General features: G+C 28.8%; 1 protein-coding gene across 1 annotated transcript; it reads left to right on the forward strand.

Annotated features, from left to right (window-relative positions):
- Window positions 1–2915, forward strand: LOC121219219 (translation machinery-associated protein 22). Its single transcript, XM_041096975.1, has 7 exons — window positions 1–264; window positions 364–435; window positions 770–834; window positions 929–1010; window positions 1097–1164; window positions 1255–1338; window positions 2565–2915. Exons 1-7 carry the CDS (start codon window positions 117–119, stop codon window positions 2619–2621), a joined length of 576 nt encoding a protein of 191 aa, XP_040952909.1. The 5' UTR covers window positions 1–116; the 3' UTR covers window positions 2622–2915.
- The last annotated feature ends 17562 nt before the right edge of the window (window positions 2916–20477 follow it).

Consider the following 20477-nt stretch of genomic DNA (forward strand, 5'->3'; position numbering starts at 1 on the left):
ATCATGTGAAATTGCGTTTTCGGAACGCTGCGTTTTGGTTCTTTCATACAAGTTTCAAGCAAGTCCTACAGTGAAGCTAAGAGAAGAGAAATTGAAATCCTTGAGGCGGCGGTCCAATGGCGGAGAAACCTCAACCGGTCGTCGTTCAATACTGTCAAGTCTGCGGTTTACCCGCCGAATACTGCGAATTCGGATCCGAATTCGATAAATGTAAGCCCTGGTTGATCCAAAACGCGCCCGACCTGTACCCGGATCTCCTCAAAGGTAACCGTTCTTTAACCACCGCCGTTGAGTTAAAAAACTTGAAACAGATCTTTCGACTTTATTTTTTGAATAATTTTTTTATTCAATTTACATTTGCAGAAGCGAATGCTAAAGAAGCTGATAAAGTTTCTGATCAATTACAATCCACTGGCATCTCTTCTGCTGATTCAGGTTAATTATTATTTGTAAATTGTAATTCTCTTTTACTTACTTTAGATTTCGGTTTGAACATCAGATCAGATCTGATTTGATTTTTGTTTGTGTAAGTTATTTTTGTATTTCACATTCTAATAATTGTTCCAAAAAAATGCTGTTCATTTAATTTTTACATTAATGCTTACTATTCAAAATGCTTCAACTTCTTATATAACGAACACATATGATCCATGGAGTTAAAGCTTAAAAACCATGCTTAATGATGCATATTTTCTCTATGTGCGCGATTATTGCTGTCATTAGTTTTGTTACTTGATTTTTTGCTTAAATTTTTTCCTTACTTGGTCAGGTAGTAGTTCAGAAGCTAAGCAAGAGGAAGTTAAACGTCTTCCTGGTGGGAAAATTAAAAAGAAAGTACAATCACAAACTCTTCTATGCATAAAAACATAACTTTAGTGGATTCATCCAGTCATTTTTATAGAATTGAAATTTGGATTTTCTGGTGTAGGAGAAGAAAGAAGTTGTAATTGAAAAGGTTGTGCGGAACAAGCGCAAATGTATAACTACTGTAAAAGGCCTGGAACTTTTTGGTGAGCCAGATGCTAGTTCTTTGCTTTCTAAAGTGTAACATGATGTGAATGTCAATATCTCATTACTGTGCTTTGACTTGGGTCAGGTGTAAAATTAAGCGATGCTTCAAAGAAACTTGGAAAGAAGTTTGCCACAGGGGCCTCTGTTGTAAAGGTGCAATACTTTGTGGAAAAGATAGATTAAATCTTTTTTTGTTGTAATATCTCATCGTTTTGTGCCTATTTTCCAACTGATTGGTTTCAGGGGCCAACTGACAAGGAACAGATTGATGTTCAAGGAGACATATCTTATGACATTGTGGAATTCATCACCAAAACCTGGGCTGATGTAATACTCATAACATTCTGGCCTTTTTTAATGTTCTATGCTAATTTGCATTTCTCTCCATTTCTTTGTTTCAAGTTCAATGATCAACTTCATATAGGCAGGCTTTTCCTCTTATACTAAGTTGTTCAACCAAACTAGAATAAGCATGCATCCAGCCTTATAAATCAAGATAAATAAATAAAAGCAGTCCGTCTCTCTTTATAACAATTCAAGTTGTACCCAATAATGCTGGCTGTCCCTCCTTGTATCAGTTCTCCCAGCCAAAATAAGCTAGTATGGTATGTAATTGGTTGATGTAAACCATATGAGAGACACTTTTCTTTCTTTACTTTCTTTTCCATTCTCTCACGAAGTAAACATGCATCCAAGAGGGAAAATGGAAAATGGTGCTGAAACTTTGCATTGGCTAATGTACCCTTTTTTTTGTGCGCATTGCTTATTGCTATTCTTAATGGATGCACCTTCTACATGTATACCTGCTGACACCTGTATCACTGTTGAATTCTGTTAAAATTCATTTGGATATTGTCATTTTGGCATAAAAGAAACAAAGAGGAAGTGTATTTCTTTTATTATTATGTGTTTTTTCTTCTTTTTAAAAGACCTAAAAGCACGAAAAGATGGTGTTTTGAAGTTTCTGAAACCTTGATATATTGACTTGTTGAGTAATATCAAACCTATAATGTGCGGCTGAAGAATCGTTGAGGGTTTAAAGGCCTAAAATTTCTTGTAATTATACCTAATTCAGAATTTTGTGCTAAGATTAGAAAAGAATATTGTAAATGTTTTTCAGATTGCCATGGCTCAATAAGAATTGGTGTTCTCTGAATGTTTTCTTTAACGAAGCAATTCGAAATTTGTTTATTTGTTATCCCTTTTCCTTTTATTAGTTGGTGATCGGAATAAGAATTTGAAAATGTTGATTTTTTTTAATGAGTTGTTGAGAGTCATGGATTCATGGGTTATTGGTTGTGCGGTAGTAGCAGCAGAAAAGTATTTCTTTCTTTTTTGGTCAAGTTCGCAAGAAAGGCTGAAACGATTTTCATTTTTCCCATGATTCTGTATCTCCATTATGTTTTAATCCTTTACTGGCTGCCTTCTTCATCATCGTCATCCTTTTTTTAAGGTTAAGTTTATCTACATGCCCTATTGTTTCGCTCTACAAAATTCTTTTACAATAATCAAGTTACATTTATAAACAACTTCTATTTTCCTCTCTTCCTTAGGTCCCGGAAACTGCAATTTTCTTTATCGAGGATGGAAAAAAGGTTCCAGCTGCTTGACTTTAAAAGGAAGGCTGATACATGATAGGAATCGCAGTATTTCTTCCTTTTTGAATGGGACTCTGTAAGATGTATTATGCCATCAAATTGAGAAGTTTGCTGCTTCTCAAAATTCAGAAGGCAGTATGACATTTTCCTTCTTTAAGAGTCACTTTCTACTCTTTTGCTGAAATAGTATAATTTTTGCTGTTGAAATGAACATATATGTGCATTTAAGTAACAGATGTGGTCTGTATAGTGGCAACTATCAATGGTGTACACTATTTTCATTTAATGTAGAATTTTCCTGAACAATATGCTATTTTAATTTGTTCATTGTGCCTCTATGTTTTGCTTATGTTTGTGCCTTCTATTGAATATTAGTGTCTTTTGTGTATTATAATTTTTCTTTAAACCAAAATGATCTCCATGTAGTTTCCTACCTTTCTATTTTCTGGTTGGATTAACCTTAGACAGTTAAATGTAATCAAGATTTGGACCCATTTGAAGACTCTGCAATCAGATGCAGGTTTGATGGTTGTAAAGATGCTGCTATAAAACCAAGGTAATGTATCTAGAAGCCAACTTTGTGCCTGACAGAGTAAGGTATTTCTCCGATAATACAGGATGCGTGTTTGAGAGGTTATGATTGAAAAGTGATTGCATGTCTGAATCATTCATTTATACGAGTAGTTAACTAACCTGGATAAGTGGTGGACAATCACAAGTGGAGATGGATATTCTCGATATGATAAAGATGGTAGTGACATGGACAGTCCTTTGTGTGTGTATTGATAGGATGGTTTGATGGTGCTATTTTGATGCTCTTGACTTGGTTTGATTGCAATGAGCTGTAAGCTAGTCTCAAAGATTCAATTATTAGTGGCTTGAAGGTAAATACTAGGGTGAAAAAGACTTAGAACATATATTCAGTGCACTAGGCCATGTTTTTGAATGGTATGAATAAGCATATTGAAACTAGCTTCTGGAGCAGTATTTACAATGATATTTGAAATTGCAATCATTTTGGGGTTAAAATTAATTTTCCTAGTAAACCTCCATGGCTAGTTGGATTGTCTACCTTTCTTTCTAGATATGTTAATTTGGAAACATGATGAAGTTGTGAATAGGATTGTGTCACAGGACGATTGGCAAGGAAGTCGAGATCAAATCTGTTTCTTTGCCTCAATTTTTGGAATGACCTATTTTGGTTGACAATTCAGGCTCATCAAAGGGAGCTTGAAATCTTAAGACTCATTAGAGAGAGAGAGCCCGATCTCTTTGTTTGATACCATTTGTTTTCAAAATTGAAAAGGTGGTTGAACTGGTCAAACCGTTTTCGGTTTGATTGGTCCAACCGATAATAAATTATGGGTAAACTATACCCAATGTCATTGAATTATTCTAAAGTTTGCACATTGGTAACTCAACTTTAAAAAGTTACAAAATGGTTATAGAACAATTCGAAAGTTTTTATGTAAGTTTTTGGGTTGTTAAATTTTTGAGATGTTACTGTTTATCATATATTATATAATATATATTAGCAATGTAATTTTCATATGGCTTTTAAAACAAATGTTTTGGGTGTTTTTTTTTTTTTTTTACTTTTATGCATTGTTTGGTTACTAGTGTAATAACACGAGTAAAAAAGTTACTTATTATTTATGTATTACAATAGTTAGGCATAAAATAAAGAATAGTTAGTACGAATTTAAACTTAAACTTAGAAAGATGAGCAATAACTCTTGTAAAAAATAAGACCTCTTCAAGATAAGTGAAAAATTTTCCTCCTCTTTGCTAAAATTGAGTAATTGGAATGGCTAAATATTACCAATTGAATTAGTTTATTGCTAACTTGTATACTAAAACATGTGTAAAAAATAATACACTTACAAAATATAGCACTAGTCAATTAACCTAACCTAAATTACTATGTTGTAGGTTTTTTTTTATGAATGTCTTTAAGTAAGCTTAGTATTTTTAGATAAAAAAAAGGTTAGGTTTAATTCAAAAAAAGCACACAAATTATTTTTATTTTTTCTCTTAAAAGCCACATGAAAATTAGTGGTTAATATATTTTATATATGATAAATAATGATTTGAAAGCTACATCAACCATCCATCAAAGATTTAATAACTTGATAACTTGAATGAGAACTTTCGAATTGTTTAGTCATCGTTTTGTAACTTTTTGAAGTTGAGCGATTAAAATATAAACTTTCAAATAATTTAATAATTATTTTATAATTTTTTGAAGTTGAGTGGCTAAAATATAAATTTATATATAATTTAGTGACTTTAAGTGTAGTTTACTCGTAAATTATTAAAAATTCACAAAAAAATTAGAAAAAATAGAGAAAACTGGTCAACTTGGTTTAATTGATTTGGAATAATTCACGAGGTAATCGATCTAACCTCTCTTGGAGTTTTGAGTAGTCTAATCTGTTTTAAACAGCATTGCCCATTAGTACCACTCTGATTACCTAAATAGTAAAATAAACGATTAACGTTCAAGAAAGTAAAGAAATCAACTAAGATAGAATAGTAATGGAGAAACCTAAGCCTTAATCAGAGAACTAAAACTAATGGTCTGTCCTAAGATAGGTTGGGCTCGACCTTGTTGTGCACAGTATCTAGTAGAGTAATTGTTCTTTTCTTTTTCTCATAGAACAATTGTTCTTCATTCAACAATATCTTGCATTTTCTTCACTTCAATGGATCAACTGCAATTTTAATTTTCTGTCTTGTAAAACTGGTCTGCTACATTGGGAAGAAAAGATGGCTGATAAAACTAAAATAGATTAATTTTGAGTATTAGATCCAAGTATTTTCTTTTATATTTATTTTTTATATTTAGAGTATTTTTAGAAATTATATTTCTATATCTATATGTACATGAGTGTCGAACATGAATATTTCAAAAAAATAAAAAATAAAATACCCAAACAATGCATAAAAAAAAACATCATCCTGTTGCGAGCTGAACTTTTTTCTTTATATAATCATGTATCTTCACAAGTTTTATAGTCTAAGAATAATTGTGTTCGGGTAATGTGGTATTTAGGTAAAAACCCTTTCAACAATGATAATTTTAGTATTAGAACTCAATCTAAATGCCTATGAAAGAAGTTCACTACCATTTCTTCTAATCACCTATTGGAAATTGTGACTAAAATTTAATTGGGTAAAAGTAACTTAGAGATTCTAATAATAGAAACTAGATTGTATTTTGCTCCATTTATTAAAAAAACAGGTAAATTAGTCACTCTACATTATCAAATAACCAATTGGTCATTCCATTAAAAATTTCATCCATTTTTACTGTTAAAAATTGGTTCATATATATTAGCATAATTGAATAATATTTTCAAGAGAAAAGACTAGTTTACTTTTTTTATCTAACATATAAAAATTTATTTATCTATACTTAAATAAATAAAATAAAATACAATCTAATTTTTAATATACGAACTTCCATAATATTTATACCTGAGTCAAATTTTGGGATTAGTGCTATTTTTTAAATTGGCAATAATGTGAAAATGCTAACAGCTGTGAAGTGTACTTATTTCGAATCTAATTCATCTTTCTTTTGTTTCTCGCTTTTTTTTTTGATAATTTCTACAGTACTGCTATGAAAATGTCAAATACAATTAGAAAGGGGAAGCTGATGTCTTACAGAAACATTTAAAGCCAAATTAATCTAACCAGCTACCTGTTTCTCTCGGTTTTAGCCTTTTTTCCTTTTTTGCAAGCTTCAATTATTAGCCTTAATACATTATTTCGTCCAATTTGGTATTAAAAGGTAACATTTGAGTTTTAGAATTGATTTGATAAAAATTCATAATTAGCTAATAATATTAATAATTAACTTTTTCAAATAAACTCCCAAAACCGAATTAAATCATATTTATCGGATTGTATTTGACAAATTAAACGTAAAGTTAAAGAAATTCATAATCAACACTAAATTTTTTTTATTAACAAAATCATAAAAAATTCAAACATAATAATAAAAAATATATAACTTGAATTAAGCACTAACAGGTTAACATAATTATTTTTGAGTACCAAAATATATAATTTTTATCAAATAAAAATATCAAACTCGAGTACTAAATAATATATTAAGGCTAATTATTATGACTGTCTTCCACCACGACATCATCTCCATCATCATTAACATCATCGACACAATCATCATACCTAGTTCCAGCCAGACCAGCCAACATTTTGTTTTACTTCACACCCTGTAAGCTTTTTCGTTTAAATGGTAGTGTGAAAAACACATTAATATATCAAAATAAGCTGAAAGCAATGTTTGAGCACAGCTCTCCCACGAGTGAGTTTGATCATGTTCACATTCTGAAACTGCTTCCTATTGTCCCTGCATTTTCACCATCATAGTTGTCCCACACACACATTATCAAGTTATTCCAGTTGTTATTTTTCCTTTTTGTCTCTATCATGCCATTTCGTTTTTGTTTTCTCTCTCTATGCCCCATCTGCTACATATCTGAGTAAGAATCTTTTGACATTGTGTTATTTTGATGTATTTTTTTTAAGTGTAAAATATGTTATATATAGGTTTATATATTCTTTTCGAATTTTAAATTTAGTCTTTTAAATTAAATTTTAGTTTATTATAACATCACTTTTTTAGTTACATTGCTGTTGAGTGAATATTTTTATAACGGTGGTTCACTTTCCATTTACACTAGTGTAAAACATAAATGATTTTACATCTTTTCCTAACTTTTATTTGATTAATATTTTAATAATGCAACCGTTAAATTTATCAAAATATTTGTACTTTTCATGCATGTAAAATTTTTAATCGGTTTGATATATCTATCATATTTACTTAAAAATATTGCATATATCAATATATATTTAACGGTTAAAAGTTTTTAAATAAAACGAATTGTTAAAAATTTTTAATTTATGTTAAACTTGAAATGCATGATCTGACATACATAAAGCATGAAATAGGATGATTGGTTGTTAAAATATTAATCGTATAAAAAGATAAGAAAATGTGTAAAACCACTTTAATTTTTTACAATGTAAGTGAAATTTTTTCATATATATGAGAACTTTTTTTCAAATATATATATATATATGAAAAGTTAATCACCATATTGTGGAATTTATTAATGTCATATTTATAAAAATATATATATATATATCTATATTATTAAGTGTTTGATAGAGATAGTATCGTTTATTAATTGATTCTCGACTCAATTATGAAATTATAAAAAAAATTATTATTTTTATAAAGTAATAAATATTATTTTTGGGATTTTCTTCCTTTTATGTTTCATTTATACTAGGGTTTGAACTAGAGATATTATAATTTTAATATCTTGAATTTACCATTTTAATTAAAATCTCATTTGGTTTTTATATCATTTTTTTAAAAATAAATTTATTATATAAAATTTTCACCCAATTCGTGACTATGTTATAATCTAATATAATTGACGCATATTTATTCTTATTTGATACAAAGATAATGGAGTTTTTTTATTTTTAACTTAACAAGTTTAATTAAGAAATCTACATATGTTTCATTTGCTTAATTTTTAGCTTTATAAATATAAATGAAATACACATGATAAGTTTTTATCTAATAATTATCCATAATATAATTTGAATAATTATGATCAAACTCAAGCATAAGAATGCACTATTGCACTAAGAACTTAAATACATCTAGACTATAAATGAATATGATTGAATTTAATCTTAAGACCTCAAAATTTCGAAAGTTTGTTATCATATCTATTTTTTTATACAATATTTAAAATTATCTATAGCCCATTCTCAACCTTTAAATAGAAGGATAATACACTTCAGCGCACTTAAATTTATGTCCTCTTACATTGACAATAATACCGATACTACTCTTGTTAAAACTCAATCCGCAGAATGAATTATTAAATTTGCTCGTCATATTCTAACATTTTCCTTCGAATCATGCTATATATATATATTTATTATGATGTCAAAAATAGCAACCCCATCAGGAATTGCTTCTCTATTTAACATATCTAATTACAAATTCGAGTGCTTCTCTATAAATTATGTGAGTTTTTTAAAAATTTGTGTTAGTTTTAAATATTATTATGTATAACTTCTGCCTAAATTTATTTAATTTTAAGTTTGAAATATTCTACCATGATTTTAATTATAATTATTTGACTGTATTGTAATTGTAATGGTATTTGTAAAAAATCATACTTATAAAAAATGATAATAAAATATGAAAAAATAATTGAAACTCTCTCATTAAAATTATTAAATGTTAATCTATAATCATGATTAAAATTTAAGTTCATGCTGCATTATAGGTAACCTACATAAAGAATATATAGGCATATTAGGGTGCAAATTTTTCAATGCTTAAAGCTAATCATTTCATTAGCTAGAAAAGCTTGTTTAGGCCAATTGATCTATATGGGACAAAATGAGAATAATTGGTGGCTCACTAATCATATAATGAGAATAATTGTTTGTAAACATGAAATAATATATAAAAAACCCCATTTTACACAGCAGATACTTTAGAAAATCATGGTTTTCTTTTGGCTAATTAGGCCGAAAAGTAGGCAAATGTTGGTGTATTTCCATGGAAATTGGTGCACTATATTGCAAACAACCCTTTTAGCCATGGGGATTATTAAATATTGAAAAAACACATTAATCTTTTTGGTTAGAAGTAATAGAACAGAAAAATCATGATTATAGAATAACATTTAATAATTTTAACGAGAGAGTTTCAATTACTTTTTCATATTTTATTATCATTTTTACAAATACCATCACAATTACAATACAGTCAAATGGGTCCTATTTCAGCTAATGATGCAGATTCAGCAGAGGCAGGGGCGGTGCTTATTGCATTGGATTTGTTCTTATCCACGGGATGGAAGATTAATGGCTATCTTAGTGTAGAAATTGGTTTAAAAATGGTGTACAATTGGTGTCTGGATAAGGATATGAGACCGTGGTCATTACAAACAACATTTTCAGATATTGAGAGGAAAATTGGACAGGTGGATGGTAAAGTATTCTCGATGGCAGATCAGAAAGGTAATGAAATGGCTTCAACCTTGGCGGTAGTAGGTAGTAATCGTGATGACATGTTTAAAGCTTAGTGGTGAGTTTTAGCTTTGATGCTGAAATTTTTTTTTCAATTATAGGAAATGTTTCATGGTGGCATTTTGTAAGTTGTTCCTTTGAATGCTATATAGTATTTTTGAAAAAGGGATAAATATGAACTTCGATCCAATGTGCAATTTAATACATAAACTTTGATTGGATGCAACTATACACATGGAAATTTGATTGTGATTCAACTATACACATTTAAAGAAATAAATGCACTATTTTTTTTTCATATTAGATAAATATAATTATTTATATATGCAATATGTAAACATACAATGAAGCTATATTGATAATTGTTTTAGTAATTTATGAAAATTGAATTAAATCAAAATTTCATTTATAAAATTGCACAAAATCATAGTTCATGTATAATATTACACATTTGACTAAAATTCATTTATAGTTCATCTTTAAGGTTGTAAGATTGATCCATACATCGTGTTAATGTGGTAGTTTAAATGATTGTATGTGCATGTACGAAGGTTTGAAATTCTATTGTATAAAATAAAAATAAGAATATTTTTTATGGATCTTATTTATTGTTAATGATATTTATTATCATAATAATATTAACTATATCTGTAGTACTTATAATAATACGACACGATTAAAAATAATACTGCTAGATTTGATCAGTACCCATGCCTCCAAAATCTTGCGAAATTGGATGCTTTCACATGGTGATGATCCATGGGATCACTAATAATTATTATCTTCAATTGTAGAAATAAGATTCAACAATGATTTATGATAAATATATATTATATTTGATTCCCAATGGGGGATGAGATTGAATTTGATGGAATGAGAAGTGATAAATTTTTAAGGAATTTACTGATTGAGTCTTAACTCGATTGATATCTATATTATTGTTAGTGTAGGAGGTCGTGAGTTTGAGCAGCTATGAATACTTTTAAGCACTGTATGAAAAAAACAGATATAATAAGGATCTATAATGAGATTTATTTTTTAAGACGTAATATTTTTTTAATAAATATGATATTTTAATTCTCATGAAAAAAGAAATGAGACAAATATTTTCCCATGTAGGTATATTATGATTAAGAATTGATTTATTATTTTTAACAAATATTAAATATGTTTCCTCTCCCAATATATGATTTTTATATATGCATGGTTATATTTATGTATTTATATAAACATTTTTATGGTAAGGATTCAAAAAATCCAAAGATGATTTTTTCATGATAAATTATTAAGAAAAATTCAAAAAATTCGATCCAACCCAACCCTAGAAAGAGATTGACGTTTGCACCACTACTGAAAAAGTTGACCAAAGAATGCAAATAAGAAGAGACGATATATAAAAAGAAGGAATAATATGTTGATTGCTTTTTTCTTTTTTGACATTATAAAATAATGGTTAAATTCAATTTTGATCCCTTTACTCTTTTTGTTTTGAAATTGTATAACAATGGTCAAATTTTAGTTCTATTCCCTATACTATCTCAAATTTGAGATTTAATCTTCATACTATAATTTTTAGCATAATTTGATCTCTCAATTTTTATTATGTCATTAGTTAGTCTAAATACTTTTTTTTTTCATTAAAATGCTGACGTGAAATTTTAAAAAATTGTTCAAATTGTTAAAATTCTAAAATGTCACACCGACAAATTTAGTATAAGAATTTTTTGTTCATTATAATGTCATTTTTTGTTACATGGCTCTCATATGAGTATTTTTTTTTAATTTTAAAATGTCACACCGACATATTTAGTATAAGAATTTTAACAATATTAACAACAGGATTTAAATTTTTAAATTCAAAGAATAAAGAGATTAAATTCTTGAAAATAAAAAGTATGAGACTGAGTTCCAATTATATATGAAAAGTAAAAGAACTTATAACCTTTAAATTTAAACTGTATAATTTAGCCCCAAAAATAATTAACTCAACACCAACGTAGTTGAGAACTAGACTAGTATAATAACAATGGTATGTAGTTTGAGATTAAAACTAATGATTTCACCCCAAAGCACGATACGACCAATAAAGTTATTATAAAATAATTAATTCTATAATTTAAGTATTTAAAAGTTGTTTTTATTATTATCAAAAGTGGTATTTAAGTTGTCAATTTCATTTCATTTTATTATCCAAAACATGAAGTTGGCTAATAAAAATGTAACACACGATTTGTTCTTATTAGATGTTGTATTTTATTGGAATAAAATGATAATTTCTTTTATATTTTTCTTATTCATTTTATAGTTCATATTCTAAAGTTGTAACTAGCCTCAAAAAAATATCACTACCATAAAGGTGGCGAAGGCAAACAACATTATTTTGAAGAGATGTAGAGCTATGGAATCTAAAGAGGGCTAGTGGCATTGGCTCCTATTATAGGACGTAACTTCAAATCTCAGCCCCCCATAGTACCGACAGTTCGAAAGCACAAGCTTATATAAAAACTCAACAACTTGCAACCACGAGTCGGGTCTTTATTATTATTATTATTATTATTATTATTATTATTACCTTCTAGACTCATAGCTAAAACTTCCCAACTTAACCCCACATGCATCACCTCCTAATCTTAGTATCATGTAAAACGCTTCCCCCAATCAAGTACCCATTTCTTAATCTACATTTGGGGTGATTTGGTCAGGTCGAAACAAGTTTGGGTAGGGTCGAATCTATCTTTAGGGAGATAACTTGTATTGACTATTGAAACAGTTGACTCTCATAAATAGAGATATAAATGTGATTGTCTGGATTGACAAAAAATTTGACAGGATCGAAGTTAAATTTGTCCTAAATCTGTTTATGGATTTATTCACTTATGATGTTAATTATGTGATTTAACGAAATCTCGAGTAAGTAAAAGACTATATGTGTTAACTCATATACTTTGATGTATTCAAAACCTGAGCTCTCATGGTAGTGGGTTGTACATTGGTACATTGAGTACATAACTTCTGCATGGCATGACAACAATTACAATAGTGAAATTCATAGCTCAAATAAAGAGTAAATGATATTCTCTCACTAGCATTGTATAGATTAGGATGGAACATGACTTTGAGTAAATTTTCTGAACAAATGACTATAATTACTATTTGTATGTAATGATCATTTTCAACATGGAAGATACAATGGTGACCATGGGATAAAATGGATCGAATTAGGTGAATAGATTTAACTTGAAGAGATTAAGGATATCATGTGAGGGTAACACACATATAACAAGGTCATTAGATAAAAGCTAAATACTTGTAGGTTTCATAATGGTATATAATAGGGACTTCAGTCATTGTACTTTAGTAGAATAATTCCGTGACTAAATAATTCAAATATGTTTGATCGATTTCTTCGCTAGGTCAACACAACTTTGTACGGATTGCGTAATAAGAACCGTATGGATGATTGGACAAAAATATTGAATAAGAAATAGATTGCAAGAATTATTATCTGTAATAAATGTGTTTTCTCAAAAGGACAATAGATGACTTAGAAATTATTTTGATTTTTGAGGTATTATTTAACTGTATGAAATTAAATAATTGAGTTCAAAGTAAAAATTGAATTAATTAGTCATCATAGTCATATTTTAATTAGGAAATTAAATTAATTTAAGCATAAATTCTATTACGATAAAGTTGTCATCATTTCAATAAAATTATAATCAAATTATGTAAATTAATTAATATTAAAAATAATAGATAGAAAACCTTTGTAACTAAATTGAATAATTATATGAAATTGTTTTGATACAGATTAAGACTAGAGAGCACATATAATTAAACTCGATACAAATGTGTTCCATGACACACAATGCGCTTTGCCTACCTCCTCATTTGGGGACTACTAGTGGACTCCATTTTTTATTAAAAAATTATTTTTGTGCTTATTTAATTCAAATATAACTCTAGTGTTTTTTTATTTATATATAGAGACTTAGGGATATCGAAATTAATATGTAACAATAAGGGTAAATACTATCGAATTTTAGTGAAAATTTATTTGAGTTATTTTTTTTGAACTCAAATAAATTTTATTTTTCTTGAGTTTTTTTGTTATAAATTTATGAGATTATAATTGCATTCTTCTTGGCAATTATAATTCAAATTATATGGAAAATTTAATTTCAGTTTTGGATCCTCTATTTAGAGGAAGTCGACTTCCCCCTTTAGGAAGTCTCAGTTTTCATCTTGTATTCAGTTTTTTAAGTTAGAGCCCACCCTTCAAGCATTTGCAAGTACGATAACAATGGAGAAAATCATTTAGTTGAAAACTTGAAGAATTTGAATTCTAGTTGGATAGTTCAACAAATCTGGCATCCCATATTTGCATTTCAGCCTCTCTCAAAGCTTGAAAACACAAGTACTATATTTGATCAAATTTATTACTATAGATATCATGATAAATGTTTTAATTTATGAAAAAATTTTAAAATTCCACTATGTCAACTCAAACATTTTTCATACCAATTTTTTTCAACAATTGGCCTCTAAGCCTAGGTTATGCTCTGTCTATTGATATAAATTGATGATCCAATAGTTTCCTCTTTCTGTTGTGTGATTAAATTAATAGAAAGTGACATTCTCAATCTATTACATGTATGAATATACATATAAATGAATCATATATTTGTTATTATTTAATTTTGTCAAGGTTGTGGTTTCTAAAATTAGAATGATTGTATTTAGGTTATATTTATTTATATATATAATTAGATTGTGGACTATAATCTCCACATGTTTTTTTTATTTTTATTTTTTGCCATTAGAAAATCTTGTGAGTAGAAAAAGGACTAGAAATGGTGTATTAATGAAAAATCAAAACGAAGACCTCGGACCAGATAATTGGAAAAGCCGACACCACCTTAGGGAAAATTACCTATAGCTTCTTCAACCTTTAAATAGGAGGATAACACGCTTCAGCACACTCAAACTCACGTCCTCCAACACTAACAATAATACTGATACCAATCGAGTTAAGACTCAATCTATTATAAATTTACATTGAACACATTATCAACTAGTAATTAGTATAATAATAAATAACTGTTCTCAATTTAAAACAGAAGAAACTGTCCTTTATTCTTTAATTTAAAAGAAAAAAAGTAACAATGTGCACAGTAAAGAAGGAAATTTTAAGCAACTTTTTGAACTCTTTATCGAGACCAGATTATGGTGTGTAATTAAGGAACAACATGATTAAGGAATTTGCTTTTATTATTTGTACTTTATTCATGCACGCATGGGTAGCTATGATTGCATTACGTGACATAGATTTTGTGGCGGTGCAATGTCTTAAATGTTTTGGACCAATGTATGTGATGTTGTAGGCTGGCATCGATCCCCATAAAGATTTTCAATATCTCTCACAAAACAGTCCCCCACGAGTTCATTCCCCATGTTTTTCTGCACGAGGGTGGGGGGGCCTTCGCCTTTGCCTTATTTTTTCTTCGCTCCTCATGATATCAATGCTACAATTACTTAAACAAAAGTTATTGAACCTTCCTCTTTCTATGTATAGTGTTCATCATGAAGAAGCATGTGTTCACATTTCACACGTGATTTAGCCTTCTTTTATATTCGTTTTATGTTCTATTTTGAGGTTAATATTTATATTTTTTAATAATATTATCTTCAACATTTGAATTCACTCTTTCATTAAAAGTATAACGTATCTTACCAATGCACCAAATATTTATTAATCTTTTGATTTAGTATTAACTTATATACATGCGAAATGACTATATTGTTATATTTCAAAATGCTATGAAATGGTTAATATTTAATGTATTATTGATAGTGTATAATTTTGTGCGTTATTAGTGAATTAGATGATGATACATCATGTAAGATGAAGTGATTTCTTTAAAATCAAATGATGACACATCAATGCATTAAATATAGGGTTAATATACAATTCGGCACTTATATTTGGCTTCAATGTTTAATTTGATACTTGAATTTTTTTTACCCATACAAGTACCTAAGTTTGACTTTAGTGTTCAATGTGGTAATTAGGTTTTTCTTTTGTCCCAATTAAACACCTATGTTTTTTTTACTAAAGCACAAGGTCCAAAATTGATTGGGCACATGATTTTGTTTAGTTTGGGTGCTAAATTGAGCATTGAAGCCAAAACTTAAGTACCAAATTGAGACAAAAAAACTCAGGTACTAAATTGAACATTAAAATCAAATATAGGTACCAAATGATTTGTTAACCCTTAAATATAAATCCTTTAACTATTACAAATTTGTATTCGCTTTTGCTTATTGATTGCAATAAATATTGATAAATGGAAGAAGCAAAACTTGTAAAGTAATGTTATACTTTCGTGTTGCAACCATTATTTAAATCTCTTGCTTGCATGTTTAATAGACATTGATATGTTAATTCTTATCTGAACTCGAAAATTCGATTTGATCAATTTGAATACTATTTTGATTTGAACTTGAATTGATTTAAATTTAAAATCGATTAAAACTCAAATCTAGAGCAAAATCAAGCATTTAGTGTTGGGGTCAAAATAAAATTATAAAAGAACCAAAACTAAAGATTTTGTTTTAAAAAGATTTAAATTGAATTATTGATAATTGGAAAGGACCAAAACTGATATTATTCAATTTAACCAAGGGAGATCAAGAACTTGACTTGAAATGACTTGAGCATGTACCTAAAAATAACCCAAACTTATAAAAACTCAACTTGGAAAACTTAAACTTCAAACCCGAAATTAACTCTAATCGAAATAACTCAAAAAATTTTAAAATCTAAATTTATCCAAAATTATATGTTTGTAAAATTGAAAGGTTCAAAACGTTATTTTTTCATGGTTTACTTATAATTCCAAATTTCTAATTTAAATGTGGGATTGTCAACCCACTACTGTCTTCTGTTAGGTATAAAAACCTAACAATCACTGATTTTGACATGTGGGAGATGTCATACAATGCATGCTTATATATATAGTTGTTTTCATGATAGTTTCTTGCGATGTTTATATCTTATCTTAAAAGATAACATGGATTATATTGAACTTTATGCACATTTGACTATTTATGACGAAGAGAATTCTGAAATGAAGTGTTGAAAGGTCTTAATTCGTACCTGTAAGATCTTTAGGTCAAAGATTTGTCTTTTGAATGAAATGAATTGTTTTGTTAGTCTATTACTCGAATTCAATAACTTAAAAACATATACTTGAAAAATTTTGAACCACAATATTTTGTTCAAGGGAGAATTCATGTATTCGACTCTTTGATTCAAAAACGGAAGAATCAAGTCCTCGTGGAACCATAAAAATTTTAAAAATATTAACTCTATTCAATAGTAAATGATATTTTTTTTAAAAATAAAATGTTAATTTTATTCGAATCCTTTTAATAGTATAGTGACTAAATTGATCCATTCAATAATAGAGGGATTAATTTAATCATTTTACAATAATAGAAGGACCTCATATATACATTCACCTTTTTAAACCCCAACCCAGGCTAAAAAGAGTACCGTCACGACACCATTAAAGATAACTGTAACAACATATTCAATCTCATTCTTTTTTTTCTAAACTCACCAACCCCAAAACGGGATACATATAGGTCATATCTTAACCTGGATTTAAATTGGACTTTATCAAAGAGGCAATCATATTATGAGGGGCTCAATCCAAACCCTCATTTTCCTATAAATATCCCTCTCTTCCAAGATCAAAGGTGAGGGTGATATACAAGAGAAACCATTAACACCATTTTGTACCTCCATTGACTCTTCGCACCACTATTGGTGTGAACCACTATAGCAAACCACTCTAAAACTTTGTACAACTTAATTGTTATAACGATCAACACCACATGTGAAAATCTAGATGAAAAACTATGGTTCAATTGGCCCAAACATCCTAGAAGTGCAAGAATATTAGGTCGACTATGAGCATTACTAGAACCAATATTATAACCAGTATGGATATGGACATAACCAATATGGTTAGGGGGTAGTACTAGTACAATAATAAGTAGCAATATCGCCAGCAACAACCAAGGATGGAATATCAGAAGTAGACTACTTACAGCCAATATGGTTAACCATTCAATCAAGGAGAATACTACCAACAACCTCAAGCTCAAGCTATATGAGTAGCTACAGCCTTTAGGAACCCCACCATGCAGAATAATACTCTCGCATCACAAAAATACACCAGACTATATGAGTAGCTCAAGCTCTTGCTAGAAAAATACAACCAACAAGAAGAGACTATATGATAGTACGCTCAAATCATTTGTGAATTAATGGTAGAACAAAACAATCTAGAAACAAAATATTTAACACCAAGGAATGACAATATAACTTCATCAACAACTAGGCATAGGAATCACCTAGGTAGGGTAAGATCAAGGGAGTAGGGAGTAGCCCAGAAGGAGTGGGCCTGGTGCCAACTAGCTCCCCTTTCGAACGATAAATGGAGGCATTAAGGAGTTGAGAAATGGTCCAACTGAAGGAATTGAAGAAGTTAGGAAAGGCTTTATCGGTCTAATACAAAAATGGTCCATTGACTTCCTAGGTTGTTTTAGAGCCAATCCTAATTTCCTTTAATCTAGCAAAGTAGATTATAAGGGAATGAAAGATCCAAGAGACCACTTATTAGGAAATCTATAAAGGTTTATGTGGATGACATGTTGGTAAAAAGTACTTCCACGGAACGGTGTGTGAAAAATTTAGCAAATGTTTTTACCATCTTGAGAAAACATGGTATAAGATTGATCCTTGCCAAGTGCACTTTTGCAGTTGGCATAGTAAATTTTTAGGACTTATGGTCTCACAAAGAGTAATAGAGTCCACCTTAAAAAATATTAAAGTTGTGTTAGGTCTTCACCAATCAAGGAATACTAAAGAAATTCAAAAGTTGATTGGAAGGCTAGCAGCCCTCCGTAGGTTTGTTTTGATGTCAACAAGCAAATGTCTTATATTCTTTAAAGCATTGAAAATTGCAACCATATACGATAAAGATCTCTCTTTCAGTAAAAAATAACATCCTTTCACCCCAAAATGGCAATATCAAAGAAGTTCACTTTATAAACTTCTCTTCAACTAGGGGACAATTGTTATACAATCTATGTTTTAACACCACCATGCCACAAAGTGCATTGTCACGATGCTATCAAAGACAATTGCCACATCAAATCCAATCTCATTAATGGTTCCAATTTCTCAAGCTCACCAACCTTACATCAGATACATCCAAGCCATACCTTAAATTGAGTTTAAATTGGACTCTACTAAAGAGGCAATTATGTAATAAGAGACCCACTTCAACCCTCATTTTCCTATAAATATCTCCCTCTTCCAAGATCAGAAGAGGAGGATATACAAGAGAAACCATTAACCATCACTCTACTTAAACATTATCCTAAAACTTCATCTTTAGTGATTCTCCACACCATTTGCTATGTAAACCACTACAACAAACTACCCTAATGCTCTATATAACTTAATTATTATAATATATATGCATTAACATCTCGATTTATTATAATTCTCAAAATGAAATATTGATATAATTTGCTTAGAATCTTTTTCAAATTTGATAATCTTAATTGATGGCATAACGGAATGTATGCTCACAAATTCAAACACCAAAATTCAAGCTCCCCGAATTTTGTAAGGTAATGTACCCCAAAAACCAAGTATAACTTCTTTGGATTTCATTGAATTTTTAGCTGAATGAAATTCAAAATTCAAGTAATTTTATGCATATTCTTTTATGACAATCTTTAACTTGTAAATGAGTTAAAAAGAATTTTTTTTTTACATTTATGTTAAAATTGTAAGTGGATATTATTTTTTAAAAATAATAAGTGGATAATTTATTCAAATTACTAAATACATATATGAGGTTATAATAATGAAAAAAAAGTGATTATAATGATTTCTAAGAGTAAATTCCCATTAGATCCTCTTGCATGTCATGGACCATGTATTCATAATTTAGTCCATCTTTAATCTTAATTGATTTAAATATCAAAATACATCATAAAGATGGTGTTGTTGAATTTATATATAATTTTAATTATTTTAATATTGAATCACATCTTAAAGATGCATTCTAATAAAATCATAATTTTTATGGACATCTTGAAGATGAATACCAATAAAACTCCATCTTTCTTTGACATTTTTTATTGAATAACCTAACCCATAATTCAATAATTCTTTAATCTTCGTTGACTTAAACATAAAAAAATGCTTATAATAAAAAAATTGAATCTTCCTTTATTATTTTTCATGAATAATTTAACTTATATTAATTAACTTAAATATCGAAAAACATCAACGATTCATGCAAGAATCTTCCATTTTTCATTTTCACAAATATAACCAAGCTCATGATAGCTTCACGACTTACACCAACGAAAACATGAACACAAATGATGATATAGAGGACAAAGAGAGTTTAATATTAATATGATAACTAATAATAAGTGGCAGCTAGCTAGGTTATTATTATGGTCCCTAATTTGACTTTAATGTTTGATTTACATGTAACCTAAGATACATACAAACCAAATCAGCAAATCTTTGTAAAGAAGAAAAATCCGGCTGATGTCTCCACACACTAAATTTCTCTACAATATGACAATATGATTGATTAAAATCTCTAATCCGAACACGAAATAACCTTAACTTATAAGAATTAAAAAAAAACCTAAAAGAGAAAAGAAAAT

The sequence above is a fragment of the Gossypium hirsutum genome, chromosome D07 (assembly GCF_007990345.1).
Source record: "Gossypium hirsutum isolate 1008001.06 chromosome D07, Gossypium_hirsutum_v2.1, whole genome shotgun sequence".
Lineage (NCBI taxonomy): Eukaryota > Viridiplantae > Streptophyta > Magnoliopsida > Malvales > Malvaceae > Gossypium > Gossypium hirsutum.